The sequence below is a fragment of the Gigantopelta aegis genome, chromosome 5 (assembly GCF_016097555.1).
Source record: "Gigantopelta aegis isolate Gae_Host chromosome 5, Gae_host_genome, whole genome shotgun sequence".
Classification (NCBI taxonomy): domain Eukaryota; kingdom Metazoa; phylum Mollusca; class Gastropoda; order Neomphalida; family Peltospiridae; genus Gigantopelta; species Gigantopelta aegis.
In genome coordinates, this window is record NC_054703.1 from 38,479,785 (window position 1) to 38,499,977 (window position 20,193).

General features: G+C 35.9%; 1 protein-coding gene across 1 annotated transcript in view; it reads left to right on the plus strand.

Annotated features, from left to right (window-relative positions):
- LOC121373154 overlaps positions 1-20,193 on the plus strand; it is a 44,031-nt gene that overhangs the window by 15,003 nt on the left and 8,835 nt on the right. Inside the window, exons 5-7 of the mRNA XM_041499607.1 lie at positions 3,402-3,522; positions 7,890-7,984; positions 14,798-14,927. Of these exons, the coding sequence (XP_041355541.1) occupies positions 3,402-3,522; positions 7,890-7,984; positions 14,798-14,927 (346 nt within the window). The remainder of the gene's footprint in view (positions 1-3,401; positions 3,523-7,889; positions 7,985-14,797; positions 14,928-20,193) is intronic.

Here is a 20,193-nt window from a genome sequence, read left to right on the forward strand (position 1 = left end):
AAAAGCACTACTTTTGCATGGGCCGGAATTACCACAAACAAGTCTTCAATGTCAACAAGTTACACATGTTTACAAACTACATGCTATCCCCTGTCACTTCAGTCAAACAGTTGCCACTTCATAGCTGTCTGCCATGAAATAATCACAGTCAAACAGCAGACTACTTGCGCGGTGAAACTTCCGGATTTTGGACAACAAATGGGAAGATAACTGTAATCTGAGGCCTATCAGTCAATTTTTTCCCCTAAAATCTGGCCCACACTAATGCATTCCAATGATATACATATTAAAGCAATGCTCGGTAAGTATCGGTATGTCACCTTTAAACTGAGAGTATACAGAGGCTGTGTTAAAACACCTACCACAGTGCCTTGCCATGGCCAATTTTAGCAATGGAAACTTGAGTGACACCAACTTCAAAATGTAATAACTTTATCAAATTTTGGAATTTCTTCATACAATGAGCAGCTATTTTTTCTTCTACATATGTTCTATCTGCACAGTGTTGTCTTGGAAAGATTTGAAATATTTAAAGGAAAAAAAATCAATCATTAGATTTTACTTTCATTTTAATGAAATATTAAACTTAAATTTAAATTTTTGAAAAACAAAAAAATCTAAAACTGTAAAATTTTGCATTTTAGATATGATAAGTGGAGGCTTAGTAAAGATATGGTGACTGAATTCATGATACATTATTAGAAATGTGTCAGAGGGATGGTGAAAGTCACAAAATTGGGGCCATTTGCAACAAATGTTTACACACTAATTTCAGGGAAAATTAGACATGATAGGCCTCATATTCAATTTTGACCTGCTGTATTTACTTAATCTACTTCATTTACTGTATTAGACATGTAGCCACTTTGTAAAAGGCAAAAACAGTCCATATAAATGCATATTAATATGAATATGCCCTACAGATATACTTAGGTATACACCATAATATTTTTTTTGTTGACGACAACTTTGAAAATGAAGATTTTGTCACAAAATGCTGATATAAATCCTACCAAGAGGTACTTGCACCATATTTTTCAGTTTCCAGTGATAACTGTTAACAAGTGTAGTCATGTGCCAGTGTCTGGGATACCTCAGTGTAGTATTTCTTGATTGGAAGGATGTTTGTAGTAATGACCACTGAATATGCATTATGGATTATTCTGCCATCTGTATTACAAGCCAAATGTTAACCTTTTTGGCACATTTTCTGCAATAAAACTTGACAAGTATACCAGCATCTGATTACTGAACACAATAAATACATTCAGACAGCATAGAATATTAGCCTATTAGATTTTCTAAGGATAAAAGACCATTTTTGAAAAATTACTGAAGTGTGTAATTTACATAAATGTAGGTGAAATGTATTATTAGAGTACTTAATCTTGTTAAAAACTGTATACTATTTATTTAAAGTGTTTAATTACATTTAGTAGTGATATATTCATTATATTTAGATTTTCTGTCCAATTGCAATAATTGAGAAACTCATTAAAATTCAATATGTAAAAAAAAAAAAAAATCTCAATATTGACTAACAAAATCCAAGTTTTGCTCATTTTTACCAAATTATTAGCTCAAAACTGTGTTAAAAAATATTGCAACAACCTGTAGTAACATCAGAGGTCATTTTATGCTATTTTGGAGGATACTGAAATTTAAAAGTTGAAAATTTTAATTTTAATTTTTAATAAATTCAAAAAAAATGTTTTTTAATTTAATAAAATATTTAGAAAATAAATAAATTAGTTTTCATATTCCTTGTGGTATGCACAATCAGTCTGTGTAATTTCACCTCTCTGGTTATAATACTTTCATCAGAATCAAGCATTTAACCGGTGTAATGTGTGAACTATATCAGGCCTCAGACCACAATTAATTTCGCTATATGTTTCTATATAGCCTTAGTGGCTATAATATTTTTATTAATATCAGCAGGCCCGTGAAGTTTTGTATGTACCTTTGCCTGCATGGGGGACACATACCCTGAAAAGGACAACCCCTGTTGTCCAGCTCTTTCTCCCAGCATATTGGTTTAAACAGACACACCCTCTAAACCTGGCCGGAGTACACCCATTTTACACAAAAAGCACTACTTTTGCATGGGCCGGAATTACCACAAACAAGTCTTCAATGTCAACAAGTTACACATGTTTACAAACTACATGCTATCCCCTGTCACTTCAGTCAAACAGTTGCCACTTCATAGCTGTCTGCCATGAAATAATCACAGTCAAACAGCAGACTACTTGCGCGGTGAAACTTCCGGATTTTGGACAACCAAATGGGAAGATAACTGTAATCTGAGGCCATACATCTTTCCTAATTTTTGACAATATATTTCGCTTTTTATTAATATCTTTCACTATCCTATTGCAAACACGTAACGCCATGATATATTTCTTTGGATGGAACTTGTCCAGAAAATGTACTTGACCAAAGAATAAAACGTATCTTTAGTTTGTTATTAAATTTACATTTATTTAATAATACTGCTGTGGAAACAAAGTGATCCTTACCCCCCCCCCCCCCCAAAAAAAAACTTAAAAAAAAAAAAAAACAAAAAAACAACAAAAACAAACAAACAAACAAACAAACAAACAAAGCAAAACACGCACAAAAAAAGAAACAAACAAAACACAATTTTTTTCTTCAAAAAACACAAAAACCCCCAAAACAAAACCCCCAAAACAAACAAAAAAACAACAACAAAAAACAAACAAAACAAACAAAACAAAAAACAAAATAAAACAAAAAAACAAACATACTAGGCCAATAGAACTTATGAAATCTAAACAATAGACCAACAGATAGATACACCACACCATCCAATAAAACGTCATATCACATTGTTACTCCTTGATCATCCACTCAATAGACTATGGAACAAACAGCCACTACAGGGTAAGTTATGACCTTTTTGGTAGTTCTGATATTGATATATAGGAGAAGGCTAGAGAAAACCACGTAATCTTTTCACAATGATCGTCAACAACCAAATGGTCGCAAGCTACTGTGTCTAAAATTCACATTTTCCCTAAATCTGGTGCCACAGAGTCATGGCATTAAACTTACATGTTGTTAACCAGTACCAACGCTACACGAAGAACTTAGAAGCATACTTTGTTCTACGACACCACAAAACGTATAGCGCAGGTTCGTTTCGCATAGGGACGTCGGGTTTCTTCGTGTAGCGTTGGTATTTTAGTTCAGTCACAGTTCTAAGCCTTTGTCGGTTATGACGTCATTGCGATTTGACGTGCATTGACTTAATTGTAAGTGCTATATTTCACTTATGTGATTTTTTTATTATGATTTTTTATTTGTTGCAAACATTTATTATTATATTATTATTATTATTATTATTATTATTATTATTATTATTATTATCATTGCAGTTCTTGATGCTCTACAATGTCCAAAAGACCTGGATGCTGGATGTAAACTGGTGGATGTTGAGATGTTAAAAGTTCGTAACATGTTCCCAGACCCGAACACAATAGACCTCAAAGGATGCATGTATGTGTATATATTTAATTACTTGACTATATATATATATATATATATATATATATATATATATATATATATATACACATATACACATACATATACACATACATATACACATACATACATACATACATACATATATATATATATATATATATATTTAAACAAATTCCGTTTCTGTTCCATTCACACACACATGCACACACACACACACACACACATGCACACACACACACACACACACACACACACACACACACACACACACACCACACACAGCAATTGTTGGTATAAAATAAATAAATATGCAATGAGGCAAACCAGAATTTAACTTGTGAATAAGCAGACTTGGGACATTATCGGTTACCTTTACGAAACTGTCCGGAAAATAATTACAATCACCTTACAAACAAGTCTGTAGCATCTGGATGCGGCAACACATTCTGTGGCTTTTCTGGTAACTTATTCATGCCAATATTTAAATCCTCAAGTTAACACCTTTAATTACCGTAGGCAACTTTCTTTTTTTTTTTATTATTATTATTATTATTTATTTTTTTTATAGCTATTACTTCTGTGACCATTAATATAGCAGCAGTCTTAATAGCTGTAAGAAGCCCAAACTGGATTTTGTCTTCATTGTAAGATGTTTCCGACAAATAAAATAGTTCTACGATTAAACTTACATATTAAATATGTTTTCTTGTTTAGAATATCAGTGCCTGTATATTCAACATTATCTGTAAGAAGCCCAAACTGGATTTTGTCTTCAAATCATTTCAAAAAATATTTTGAAAAATAAAATGAAATTTAACCTAGTACAAATATTACAACGATCATAAACACGTTCAATATACAGCCACTAATATGTTATGCAGAAAATATATTTGATATGTAATTACAATCGTTAAACAGTCTCTGTTTGTCGAAAACATCTTTAAAAAAACACCTCAGGAATGTCCCTTTAATTGCAGTTCTCTGAAATGATGCAACTAATTAACTTTGCAACACAAATGTCCCTGTTTTGTGTAATACACAGTGTGCATGCACACAGCTGAGACACTATATAGTGTTCAGTAGCAGTGTGTTTGTTTTACGGAGGGGGTGGGGGGTGGGGAGTTGTGGGGTTTTTTTGTGGATGTTTTTTTGTTGTTTTTTTGGGTGGGTGGGGTGGGTGGGTGGGGGGGGGGGGTTATTACCTGTTTGGATATTAAGAGTGTCAACAAGGATTCCGGGTGGTGTTACCCTGAAATTATTTCGAAGCCTGTTTCGCAAAGGGAGACAATTCATAGCGCCTTATTATCTTGCGTGTTTTAAACGTTTATGCTTATGTTGTAATCGTATCGGGAAAACAAAATTGAACACCCGCAGCAGCCAAACAAAAATATTTGTCGTATTGTACTAACTTGTAGAACCTGTAAAAAAAAAAAAAAAAAGCATGTCGAGTTATTACTTAAAATATGCCCAAGTTCTAACACGGTAATCGAATACGCAATGCTATATTCTAGCATTAGATCTTAATACGCGAAAAATTATAATCTAGCACATTTTTTGGCCAAACGTGCTCAAAAAATCTTCAAATAAACAGTAAAAATAAAATGTACCGAATTATGGTATTTCCATTCATAATGAATTCAAGTCTTTTTAACAAATTTAATCAGTGAGGAGAGTTGGAGAAAATGTCGTCGGTCTCGTCAACAGTTTGTATTTATCGTACAACCAGTCGAGCAATTCAGGTGACATTTCGTACACCCAGGCAAATTCTGTATGTTCCCGCAAATCTTGTATTTTCCCGCAAATGAGACGGTGTATTAATCAAAACGCATGAAATTTATCTAAAAGGTAATACTGCACGTTACAGTGAGAAATGGTTTAATTGCACAGTTTCTGAGACAAATGTTGATGGTCGAAACAATGGTGAAAAGTAAACACTAGACACTTGTGATTTTCACGCATGTGCACATTTATCACAGCTAGATTGGTATTGTGAACTACTTGGCCATGTCATGCAACAGTATTTGTATATGCTTTTTTTCTTCTTCTAATTTGGTGCACCATAAACAGGGCCGTAGCTAGGATTTTGTGTTCGGGGGGGGGGGGGGGGGGGGGGCAACTGAATAGTTAATATTCTAAAACTGCTTAAACAGTTAAGAAGAGAATTTTCTTTAAATTTCTATAATGCTTTCCGGATTTTTTTTGCCCCCCCCCCCCTTGCCCCCCCCCGCTAGCTACGACCGTGATAAAACGATGCAATTGGTTTTAAAAACTACCTATATGTGGTTTTGTATTTATTACATACCCTAAATTGGAATTTTATTTCCAAATAATAGTTTTAAAATGGTAAAATTGCTAGCTAATGACGGGGATTTCTCTATTTGCACAACTAGGTCAGCAGTGTTATTACGCGGACCGATGAACCACCAATTATTACACATAGGAATATAGTTCTGTTTAAACAATAAACAGAAATAAGAAAGAATGAGTGAAAAGTTACCTATAATTTTAATGATATTGTTTGAAATTCCTTTCAAAGACAATGTAATAGCTAACATTTACGAACACTGTAATATTTAATTTGTTCATAATACGTCACAAAACCTTCAGCACGCCAGTTTTATCAACGAAGAAAAATGTCAAGAATAGTTCACTCAATGTCTGTGTCGTCGTCGGTGTTGTTTTTTGTTTGTTTTTTCTTGTATTGATGTTCATGGAATTACTCGTTGCTGAAAAGTTTAAGTTTATATTAAATGTCTCTCCATAAATCATGAATAATCCGGTTGTCAGTTCGTCCAAGTTTTCTACGTGAGGAGGGCATTCCCGGTAACCATGTGTTATAAATAGTAGCATTGAATACGGCATAATTCCGGCAGTTGAGTTGAATACGGAAAAGTGTATTTCATTTTTGTATTCAGGACTGTATTTATATAGTAAGATTTAATGGGTATGCAATAACATGTGATCATTGTTGTGTTACGGTAGCCATATTCGATTCAATCAATACGGAAAAACAATTATCAGTATTAGAAAATGAATGCTAGAATTAAATTTCTTCCATCAAGAAAACCTGTATTTAAAGTAAAACGTATTTGAGGCGGGGGTGGTCACTTCTTTTTTTTATTGGCATTCATTTTCTCAGCGATCTTGGATTTAAACGATGATGCAATATCTCAGCTACAAAATCTTATTATTATTGACTTCCTTGACACATAAAACGTTATCACGAATGAATGAATGAATGTTTAACGACACCCCAGCACAAAATACACATCGGTTATTCGGTGTCCAGCTAATGTAAAATGCGATAAATTACAATGTCCTTGTTCTGGCTGATATTGTGTGTATAAATAATGTTTCAGTGCCATGATGAGCAGAGATTTGTTCAAAATCAGTTACATCGACAGTTTGTCGTAGGCGATAATATAACTGGTATATTGCCAGTTCTGTTTTGACAGCCATTTTGGATCTAGGACGCCATCTTGAATATTTAAAAATGTTCAAGGGTGCCAAGTTTGTATTCTCCAGATTCTCTCAGCACTTTTGGAAGATGTCAAACGACAAAAAAAAACAAAAACAAAAAACAACAACAACAAACAAACAAACAAACAAACAACAACAACAACAAGCAAAACAAAAACGATTGAGAAATTGGCAATCAAAGTACTAATTTAATTATTCGAAAGTTAGTGAGGGTTTTCCTGAATGTTTTAAATACCATTTCAGTTTGACGTTTGATCTTGACGTTTTAATGGGAGGAGGGGGGTCGCCTCTAAAACATTTTGTTTAGGGTACATATATGCCTAATTTAGTACTTTGAAACAACTTTTCTGAATATTGTCTAAATATGACATTTGACCTTAATCTGAGTTTGACCGTGACCTTTAAAATTCGGTAGGCCTCTCAAAAAACAATTGTACTACAACAGTGTCAAATGTGGTGCTTTGGTGCCAGCAAATCACGATCATTCCCCTAAGCCACCGCACTATTAAGGCAGAGATGAATGTTACTTGTAGAATGCAGGAAATTGGATTTCAGGACATCTAGTTTTCAATTTTTTACGGGGTAGCATATCCCCAAGCTCGCTAAAAACTTCGCTTTGCGCCCTCGATCTCAGTGACCCCCCACCCTCCCCCTACCCGTACATGTCAACTTGGTTGCGCAGTGCCTGTTTATTCTTAATTGCATTGGTCCTACTAAGCACAGGCTCAAATATACAACCAACTATATTACAGTTCATACAGTGAGTAAACCATTGGTCTAATTCTGTAGTTATACTTCCATGGACGACAAAATAATATCTTCGCCCCCAGCCCCCTCCCTCCCAACGTAAAGATTTCAGATTTGTTTTATTTTTTATTTTATTTTTTGTTTCACAGCTTTACGGTACGGTATGCTATGTGCGTCACCAACGGCTGTCTGCGTGTCCACAACGAAACAAGGACCCGCATGGAGATCAATCTAGATGAATGCAGTGAGTTTTTATTGTGCAGGGCCACGTTTTACGAAGCGATGTAAAGCCCCAGTCACACAGACAATGCGACCGCGATGCAACCTCTTGGAGACAAAAACATTCGAGGATCGCAAACAGGTTTCAGAGGTCTCCGAAAGGTTTCACTGAGGTCGCTACATGATTTCAGAGGTCTCTGAAAGGTTTCACTGAGGTCGCTACATGGTTTCAGAGGTCTCTGAAAGGTTTCACTGAGGTCGCTACAGGTCGCTACATGGTTTCAGAGGTCTCTGAAAGGTTTCACTGAGGTCGCTACAGGTCGCTACATGGTTTCAGAGCGGTCGCAAAACCCAGTCGGTCGTAGCCAGTCTTTTGAACATGCGACCGATTTGTTTGCTCTGAGGTCTCACTGCTCTCCTAGAGGTCTCCAAGCGGTCTTATTTTAATCGCAGATGGCCTCAGACCACAATTAATTTCGCTATATGTTTCTATATAGCCTTAGTGGCTATAACATTGTTATTAATATCAGAAGGCCCGTGAAGTTTTGTATGTACCTTTGCCTGCACGGGGGACACATACCCTGAAAAGGACAACCCCTGTTGTCTAGCTCTTTCTCCCAGCATATTGGTTTAAACAAACACACCCTCTAAACCAGGCCGGAGTACACCCATTTTACACAAAAAGCACTACTTTTGCATGGGCCGGAATTACCACAAACAAGTCTTCAATGTCAACAAGTTACACATGTTTACAAACTACATGCTATCCCCTGTCACTTCAGTCAAACAGTTGCCACTTCATAGCTGTCTGCCATGAAATAATCACAGTCAAACAGCAGACTACTTGCGCGGTCAAATTTCCACTGTGCGGCGATCGGTTTCGTCCAGACAAGGGTGTTGACTCTTTACACTATAGTGGCGACCTATCTGTGATTGATCAGCAATGAGGCGGCGACTGACCGGCACTTCATCGGTGACTTGTTGTAGATTGGTTGCAAACTGGTTTCAAAGCGTGCACTGACCATTCGCCCTCGGGTTTGCAACATATCACGATCTAAATAAAAAATATTTTTTATATGCATTATGTTTTGATCAGTGATCGATCGACAAATAGTCGCCGACCAGTTAATGTTCAGCTGCAATCAGTCACCGGAGATTCGCTGACTAGTCATAGATCGATTTTAACTAGATGCAATCTGCATATCGCCGTACCTGCGGTGAACAGTTACCGATAAGGTGCAGATCAATCACTGACAAGTTACAAAACTTATCGATGAATGATCGGCGATCTATCGCTGATGGATAGGCGATCATATCCTAATTCCAAATATGGGCAGATGTGGTCATTTCATTTTCATTTGAACTTATTTTCGTGCTTATATCCAATTAAGGTTCAAGCACGCTGTCCTGGGCACACACCTCAGCTATCTGGGCTGTCTGTCCAGAACAGTAGGTTAGTTGTTAGTTGGTTAGTGATTAGTGAGAGAGAAGAGGATGTAGTGCCCGTACACCTACCCATTGAGCCATTAAGAACTCGCTCTGGGTGGGAGCCGGTACCGGGCTGCGAACCCTGTACCTACCAGCCTGTAGTTCGATGGCTTAACCACTGCGCCACCGAGGCCGGTGCAGATGTGCTCGCACCGGTCTGAAACGATCGCCATTGAAATCGTCAAGAGGTTGCATCGCGTTCGCATTGTCTGTGTGACTGAGGCTTTAGCTCTAAAATCGTCTTAAGTGCCCAAGGTAGCGAATCGCCGTAACTTTTTCCTACAATCGACAGACCGTTTTACTAAACGACCTTAGCTTACAAACACCTTAAAGGTAGAGTCAACTCAAACAAGAGCCTTATGTGTTGGAAAGATGCATACCCGGACCACCAACACATACTGACACTTTAGCAAATGAAAAACACGTAATTTTAGAGTTAATAAAAAACCATGATTATTCTTGCTAACTGGGGGCAGCCATTTTGTTTCGTGTTTGTGACGTCCGGTGGTATAGCTTGGGGTGAAGTGACGTCAGCTCCTGACCATCTCCTGTATGTACAGTGTAAACAAAAGCAGTAATTTTGGACAAGGCGCTTCTCTTTGATCAACCTGTCTTGTAAAACAGCATAAATGACGTAATAATATAATAAACTATTTAACTAAATATATTTCAAGTTGCATTAACGGAACAAAATGGGGTTATAGTATTTTTCTCTGTTAAATAATCCAACGGAAAAATGTACACTATTAGGCCTATTGATATGCTACGTTGGTGCAAAAACGACAACCCACGATATCCAAGTGATACTTTTCTTTTCTTTGGGACTACGTAATTGGTCAGTTCTGTGGTTTTAGATGGAAAAGTCTGCTTAATCAATAGCTTTACAGAACTATTTACAGTAATAAGCCATGTCCATTACCATTTTAGGGGCGATAGGTAATATTCCACAATACTGGTATGTATTTTTGTGTCTAGACAGCGTCAATTAATTGGCTCGTCTGGTTACCAATCAAATACACACCTGCCAATCAGGAATCACAGGTAGAAGCAACTACCAGCATAGACCAAGAAAACAGTCCGTGTATCATTCCAGTACGTAGGTTAATGCATGGACAAAACATTGCTAATTATTTCGACTTGTTGTGTAGCCACTTTGACAATGGTATTTTATTTTGTATTGAAAAATAATATATATAGTGCAGGATATACTTATTGCTGGCTTACTGGGATGTGTATTATTACAGAACATTGCAATGTATGATTATTTATCATCCCGCAAAAACCAGGTAGATTGTGTTTCTCTAGTTCTAAGGCTCATTTCTGACGTTACGCGTTAAGTATTACGTAACCACCAGCTCGCCAAAGGGCGTACTCACTGAGATGGTACAACATGGCTGCGCCCGTTATATATAATAGTCGTCACATTTAACCGTTTTATTAATTAACTATACGATTATACTTGTTGATAGTAAGCAATACTGTGCATTATATATCGTTGAATATGAACACCAGGACAATGTAATGAGGCGGAATGCCAAAAAAACTGCAGGGGGGTCGTAAAAAATTAAACTTAATATATAATAAAATTATAACTGTCGCAAATTTTAGATGGGCGCCGGACTCCTGTCTGTCTGTCTGGACAAAATGTCGGTAAAATCTAATGGAAAATAAAGGTAGGAGAGCAATTGGTCGTAGTTGTTAACAATTTGGTTAAAATCACGATTGTAGTGAGTTTGTGTTTACAATCACACTAAGGTTGCTTCGTCGAACGGTTGTACATTTTCAGGTCGGTAGCGTAAAATCGAGTAGCGAAGATCGCTTCAAAGCAATCTTAGCCAATAGTCGGGCACAATAAGAGTTATACCTTGAACTAGGAGGTCGGTAGCGTAAAATCGAGTAGCTAAGATCACTCCAAAGTATGTGACATAATTAATATGAAATCAATGTACTCTGCTCCAGTGGTGGGTTTTTTTGTGTGTTTTAAAATAATAATAATAATAATAATAATAATAAAAATAAAATTAAAATAATATGACGTCATCACATTTGCTTTTATATCAAAATACGTTATGACGTTGTTACATTAAGTCATATCCTTACACCCCTCTTGGAGAGTATGAAAAACCCCCAAAAAACAAACAAACCGGGAGCTGGCACAAAATTACATGCTTTCTGCCCTATGTGATCTCATCGAAGTCGATATAGGTGATATAGTTATCATCTAGTTCGTGGGATCTGTGTTATTGTAATGGTTTTCAAGATTTCTGTCTGGACAAAATGTCGGTGAAAAATAAAGGTAGGAGAGTAATTGGTCGTAGTTGTTAACAATTTGGTTAAAACTTTAGTTAAAATCACGATTGTAGTGAGTTTGTGTTTACAATCACACTAAGGTTGCTTCGTCGAACGGTTGTACATTTTCAGGTCAGGTACTGTGTGCTGATCGGAATATTTCCAAAAATATCTATTTTTATTATTTAAGTATTAAAATTGTGTTACTGTCACACACAATTCTTTATAAAAACTGTAAGTGTGTTTCTATGTGTAAATGAAGTTATGCTAATTAATGTGAGGCGAGATGGCAACTAAAGAAGAAAAAAAAAGCCATGCAAGAAGCAACCAAACTAATTTAATTGTGGATGACAGCTCGCTAGCCATAATGTATTAGGGTTAGAGTCACCTCCGAAATTTGACACATGGTCTGTTATAAGAAAACGCAATTTTAGCAACTTAATATTTTTTTTTTTTTTTAAATGAAACACATGTAATATAGGCAGTGCCATCTTGCAGTATTTTAAAATGGCTGCCGCCAGACTGCTGAGACACCTCAGTTAGGACGCCTTGCGCTCAAATGTGCTAAAGACTTGAAATGTCAAAGAAAACATTTGTCATAACCTGAATATGTATCTGTGTATGAAATATATTCAAAATCCAGTTTGTTTACAAGCTACAACAATCACATTTCGTTATCAGTGACAAAATACCTGAAGCGTCAAAACACTTCCAAAGATTTGGTCAGACGCCGCGTTAAGAAAATGTGACCTATCAGCTGTAAAAATGGCCGTCACGTCATACTTTTTACACGAATTAACAGAGCTCTCTTGAAAATCGTGTAGTTTTAACCGAATTACAAATGAAATAATTATATCTGTTGGAAAGACGAAAACGCTGTGGCGTACGACTAATTAGTACTGTGATTTGTGTTAGAAGTGAGTTTTATAGGTGGCAGATATGCAGCGCAAAGTGATGTCAACTTTGTCTACTCGTGTATGCGTTTTGTTTACAAGCCAACAAATATACCTGAGCGTAAATTTTCAAAGATTTGGTTTCGGTCAATCTAGTGCTAATCGGCCATATTATGGCGTTTGATCTAGAAGACAGGATAAAAAGACTTCGCTACCGTGTTTTTTTTAATATATAAAATATCAACTTCGGCTAGTTAATCGGTATTTGTCTCGACAGAGCCTCGACAAATACTGATTAACACAGACTCAGTTGATATTTTCCATATTAATAAATACTCGTGACGAATCATATATGTATGTATGTGTGTGTGTGTGTGTGTGTGTGTGTGTGTGTGTATAATTCCAATCTCTAAAAATGCCTTTGTTATAAACCCTTGGATTGGTCAAATTCGTATTACGTGATGATAAAAACTGACACTCATAGCACCATGAATCTCAGTTTAGCACTATATTTGGCTTATAGCCGGAACTACTTTATGAATTATGTCAACAAAGGAATTCCCGAGGAATTTCCTTGAGATTCAATTTTTTAGACATCAAACAGTAATCGTCTGCTGTCAAACTTCCAAGTGTCAGCGTTAGACATCGTAACATGTCAGATGTTCCTATACAATTTTTTGGAGATTTTAATTTAAACACGTCTTTTTCAGAGAATGTTCCACTTTCCAAAAACGAAACATGAGCATGGCACTGTCAAATCTAACGAATACTTGTGTCGCACCACTTGAAGTCACTCATACGCCAAAACCATCCTGTGTTGTCGCCACTTCCACAATTACAAGGCCAGTAAACACAGGAACTCGCGACACACCTGTTTCATCCATTTCCGGAAACATTGAAACCACCTTTTCCATGTCAAATCTATCAATACATGGACTTTTCACGCACTCAAAATTTGATAACTGTAATTTCAACGTCGTAATTGGTAAACCTGGACAGTAATAAAACAATGGCGCCCATACTACGCCATTCATACAGTGTGCAAAGCGGTTTTGCGTTTCATACTAGCATGAAACTCACACATTTTCACGTTCAATTCTTATATATAATTATATATATATATATATATATATATATATATATATATATATATATAAACAAGTGTACAGTATATATGTATTTAAAAAAAAAAAACAATTTAAAGAAATAACTATCCTTTTACATGTTTCAATCTTATCTTCAGAAAGGAACTGCTAAATAACTGCTAAATATGACGTCATACATATTATGATGTTACTGCAATAGAAGGGGATTGATTTAATTACGTCAATGTTGCTTTTATCTAACGAAGAGCATTAAGAAGTGGACAAAACATTCGAATAAAATACATTTCCTTTGTCTTTCTTTTCATTTCATCAATGGTATCTATGTGATAAAATGGGAAAATGGTGAATTTAATATCTTTTTGCGCCGCACATGTATTTAAATGTTAACTCAAGTGTATGCATCTTGTTTCAGGTTGTTTTATTTGCTGTTTGTGTACGCGTACACTGGCTCTCAGCTGAGTGGTATGATCAATGTATTGTTCTTTGTAACCTTGGCATGTAATTATATAAATAACATTGTTAACCGAACAATCCATATCCCTGTGTACCCAAAATAAACCTTTGTGGTTGAATTCTATATGTGTGCCTTCTAAAATATGTTGGCATGTGCCACAGTTACTTCGGTTACACCTTTTGACACTGCATTTATGTTCTACTGTTGTAGATTCATATCGTGCTTTTGTCAGTATCTGTTTCAAGTTTTTGCTTTGTCTCTTACTATTTATAATTAAAATAGAGTCTAGTATGGATGACATTTTTTTCATTTTGTTTTAAAATGTGCCATTCTGACAAGATTGTTTTATATATACTGGTGTTCTGCGGGTTATGGGTGAATACAAATGCGAGCGGCCTTTTCGCTGAAACGATTTGTTTTAGTTTTAAAATATATTTTCTATCAAATACTACTGCCTTTTTGATACTATCTGATATTAGCTGTTTTGGATATCCTCGCGTTTTAAGATACATGTTGAGTTCCCGGAGACGTCGATCACGTGTTTGTATATTTGACACAATCATACAGATATAATTTGTTTGGGTTTTTGTTTGTTTTTTGTTTTTAAGTTAAGCTGGATGAAAGTCATTTCTGCTCTGAGGGTAACTGGTGTTCGGCGCCCGCTTCCGAGATAGTTGTCACACTAAATGGACAGAAATATAACTCGTTTCGAATGCTACAAGAGTTAGGATTGTGCAAGTAATTATATTTATTTATTCATTCATGCATTTATTCATTCGTTCATCCATTCATTTCATTTCATTTATTATTTATTTATTTTTTTTTTTTATTTTTTTATTCATTTATTTACTTGTTGTTATTATCACCACCATCATTCCCATTGCACAGTCATGTATGAATGAATGAATGAAAGAATGAATGAATGAATGAACAAATTAATGAATGAGTTAATGATTTTATGTTTAACGACACCCCAGCACAAACATCTACATCGGCTATTGGGTGTCAGAAAAGTAAGTATTTGGAAATACCATTTACATCAAGAATAAAATGTATATAATTGTGCAAAACCAGTGTAAAGAGATGTGGGGAAAAGTATAATACAATACAAATATAAAGGTGAGTATATATATTTTTAAAATTTATATAGAAATCATTGTGTTTTAAAAACTAAAATACATTCTGGGTGGAATTTAAAAGATTCCAAAACATTTCTGTTGACACTATAAATATAACTTTTGGATATGAAGTAGCTTTGTTCCAGGGCCATATGCTCCCCACGGAAAATCTGAAATCTAAGAAAGACGTTTTCTTGGCATCTGGAACTTAAACGTTTATATTTTAAAACAACGATTTTCCATTATTTTGTAGATTGTATTTTTGTTATTAAGTTTGTGCGGGGTTTTGTTGGGGTTTTTTTTCTCAAGATAATGAAATTCTAGCACACAACAGGAGTTAAAGGTATTGACCCGAAGTAATTGTTTATAATAACATTAGTAACAGAAAATGTACGTGTACCTCAGAACTATGATCAGCTCCTTTAATAATGAACATATTTATGAAAAACGAATCACATTACGTTCATTAAAAATTGTATCATCGTCAATCACCGCCAACACATGCAGCCCCAGTTAAGAGTACAGGTGTAGTCCTCAAAAGTTTTCAGCAAAAGTCATTACATAAGATATAGCATCCCACTTCATTTTTGTCACTGAAATGCGCCATATCATCAAAATGGCATCTACACGTTGCCTATACAACAGCTTGAAGTACTTAGAAATTACCTTCAAGAAAGTACGCAACATTTTCTAATTGGCCTTAATTCTACGGAACATTTTCAAATCCAAGAGCATCAAAACCAACCCTCTCTCCCACCCACCCCAAACCTTTTCCTGTCCTGGACAGAGGGGCCAACACCTGGACCCATGACGTGTGTGCTACAACAGCGTGTTCTGAATGTGCACTTTAAAACCTATGACCTGACCTGACTTAATAGGATTACTTTCTGTTATTAACCTTTATTTCTAACTTTGGTTGATAAATCAATGGAAGGTCAACTGCTGTTATTGGCATGTAATTAAAACCGAATGCTACGAAGTCATACAATGTAGCAGAATGTACAATTAGACATTTTTGCTACATATGCATTCATTTAAAACAAAAACAAATGCATAGGTGATAGGGAAAGAAGAAAAGTGTTTGGTTTTACAAAATGTCGGGTTTTTTTGTACAATGTTGACGACTGACCATGTTTGTTTATGTTCCTGGAATGTGACAGCATGCCCAAATGCACCCTAAAACAAATTTAATGCACGTTGTGCGACAACCGGCAGAAGTGAACTTGTGTTCGTACAAGGCAACCTGACAGCTGCACGCTACCGGAATGAAATTCTTCTCACGGATGACCCCGGATAGTGGTCTATCCACGGTCCCCTACGGATGAACTACGGTTTTCGAAGGATAAACTAAGGATTATTAAGGATAGGGGTTAGTTGACTAAGGGGAGCGCTACGGGTCGCTACGGATCGCTAAGGATCGGTAAAGTTTAGTACGGACCACAACGGATTGTCACGAATGATGCCGGATCGTATCCGTGGCTAACCCGGCGTCCTAATCCTTGACAGTGTGACCGGGGCTGGAGGCCGGGGATTACTACGATTAAGTACGGTTTAAGTACGGTTTATTACGTTCTTCTATTGATCATTAAGGATGTATTACGGTTGTTCGATCCGTGATGAATTTTTGGACATGTTCAAAATGTTCACGGACATACAAGTACTACTACGATTGATCAGGGATTTAATACGGACCACAACGGATTGTCACGAATGATGCCGGATTGTATACGTGGCTAATTCGGCATCCTGGTCCTTGACAGTGTGGCCGTGGTTTTATTACTCTTCACTTCAGATTTTAGTAATTCCGTGACTGAGGTGATTGCAACAAATTGTAGGATGTTTTACAGTCGAGATAGTTTCGGCGTGAAACAAGTCATAAAAAATGTGTTTTTGTTTAGGGTTGAATGAACGCCAATTGTTCTTGAGCACATTCCATTCAGAACATGTTACTGCCATGGTTTTCAACTTTCACTTTCAGCTGAAGGCCTGGAAATAATTGTTTGGCGGTGCTTGACGAAATGACCTGTTATAAATGAAAATGTACCTGTCACCAAATGTTAAAATAATGTTACTGCTGTCCTTTATTATTCATGTACTGTTACATATACTAGTAGGCCCTACGTACAAGTTTACATGATGCAGTGCATCTCTTCTAAACAGTAGCCTAAACCCATGTGCCAAATTGAATCCACGTAAGTTTGATGGGTATCCAGTTTACAGGGGGATTGACGTAAAAGTCTTTGTTCTATTATGTTTACTATTAAAAATGAAAAAAAGTAATAAAACTGTCAAATAAAAACTACAATCAAATGTATAAGCACTTAGCTGGGGAGGTGGGGGTGCGTTTTCATCATCAAACAAGTTAAAAATGAAATATAGTCGACATCGTTCCACAAATCCAAGCCAAAGAAGTTACTTTGTTAAAGACATGTTAAAAATTTGACAACTAAAACATAAAATTCATGATTGTCCGGTGACTGAGGAAAGGCCTACACGATATAAACAAATTTCAATCACGTTCGTAACTCTATAATAACAAAGCTAGTGATAAATATAATTAATAAGGTGCACTTTACTTACTTTAAAATAAAAGTTTCCTTTTAACTTTGGTTGCTTAATTGATATTTGCCAAACACGCAACACAAGCTGAAATGAAGGTACGTTGGTGGAAACTATTGAACTAACCCGGAGACTCGTCCAAGGTAATATTATGCCATACATGAGGACTGCTACCTGCGGAACCATGTTGTTTTGAGACGTCCAATTTACATTAAACAAACACAGTACAACTAGATGATTCGTCTACTGTTCAGTTTAGAAAGATGGACCAAATCATTCATTTAAAGGATGCGGTGGTCGTCGAGCCATTCACAACACATAGGGCTTCCTCGGATCTATTAATAGACATGGTAAACTTTTTTCTATGGAAAACGCGAAGGCGTTCTAGTAAAAGTTCAAGTATAAGCACATGCATGATATCGTAAAGATACAACCCAAAAAACCTTTAAATAATGTATATGCATTTTAAAACGTACTACATCGCACTCCTTCAACACAGAAATACTTTTAATATTAATTAAGTTTTTGTTTATCAAAGCTTGGCATACGACACATTTGTACCGGGCAACGTCCATGACTAGACACTTATTTAGGCCCATAGGAACGATATCGGGAGTGAGAGATGGTAATAACCTCAATGGTGGGAAGACAAGCCGCATTTTAACTTGTATTTATATAGAAAGGGTCTGTTATTTCCAGGCTTGTTTTGATAACAAATCAGCAAGGCGTATCCCACCTTTTCACGGGTTTGTTGATCGATCGATTTAACTTATGCCTAAATAATAAAATGATAAATGTTAACTATAATGTTCTTAACCGTCTAACAGGTTTTCGTTTTATCACATTACCGATGATGTAATCAGTAATTCACATAACTCAAACTGACTTGTAATTGGACAACTACCTTGTTTTAAACTTAAACAACAAAACAACTAAAAAATAATGTTTTTAAATACGAATTGTATCTAATATAAAATCTTTATCAAATACATTATTTATGTCAACCGAGACGTTTCGAGTTGGCATTTCGGAACTCAGTCGCAAATCCAAGAATATACACGAGCTAAGACTGTTGTGTTATCAAGACCATGTTAATTTAACTCAAACCACAATATTTGTATAAAAAATTTTTGATGAGACACCCATGGCTAAATATTATGATACTGTTTTATAAAAATAAATTTTTACTTCTCCGCCGGAGAAACACTAAGGTAATTTATGCGTGTCCGAGTAAATGTTCACTTCTTGGGACAAACGGACACACACACACACACACACACACACACACACATACACACATACATACATACGAACCTGCGCTGTACTTTTTTGTGGTGACGTAGAGAAAAGTGTGTGCCCACGTGACACGTTGGTACTGGTTAAGAACATGAATGAATGAATGAATGTTTAACTGTTTAACTCCAGCACGAAAATACATCGGTTACTGGGTGTTAAACTATGGTAAATGTAAACAAATAAAGTGATGATCAACATCAATACAAAAATACAACAGTTAAATTAAAACACAGTGTAAAGAACTGTGAAAAAATACAAATATCACAGATTTATCAAATTAAAATTTAGAGTACAAGTCAGTATCACGTACAAATTGTAAAACAAATTCTGGATGGAATCAAAATGATTCCATCACATTACGTTGGCCAAATATATCTTTTCGAGTTTCTGTAAGATGCTTACAGTCCACCAAAATGTGGCACACCGTCAGAGTACACAGACAGTGCTCACATTGAGGTGGAGGATCTTTCTTTCAGATAAATGAATGGGTCAAATATGTATGACCGATGCGAGCTCGACACAATACTATTTCATCCATCCTGCAGTGTCTATAGGAGGACTGCCACTCTCCGAAACTGGCTTGATAGAATGAAGCCTGTTCGCAATTGCACCATCCCAATCATGTTGCCAAGTCGAAAAGATAAATTTGTAGATATTATGTTTAAAATCAGTAAAAGGCACACCAACCCTGGTATGAGGGAAATCAAAAGCAGATTACCCCCGATGCCTCTTCATTATGGGCGAAATATTATAGTTTACCATTTTGCTCTTTAAAAGACCCAACGCTGTTGTGGTTTCAATACCAGATTTTACATAGAATTATACCAACAAATACCTTTTTACATAAAATAGAACTGATTGATTCTAGTATATGTAACTTGTGTTCACATGAACCAGAAACACTGCAGCATCTATTTTATGACTGTCCTAAAGTCGTTGAACTCTGGAGTATTATAGAAAAATGGTTATTACAAAAAGGTGATTATACCCAGTTGAATAGGAACACAGTTTTATTTGGAATTATAAATAGT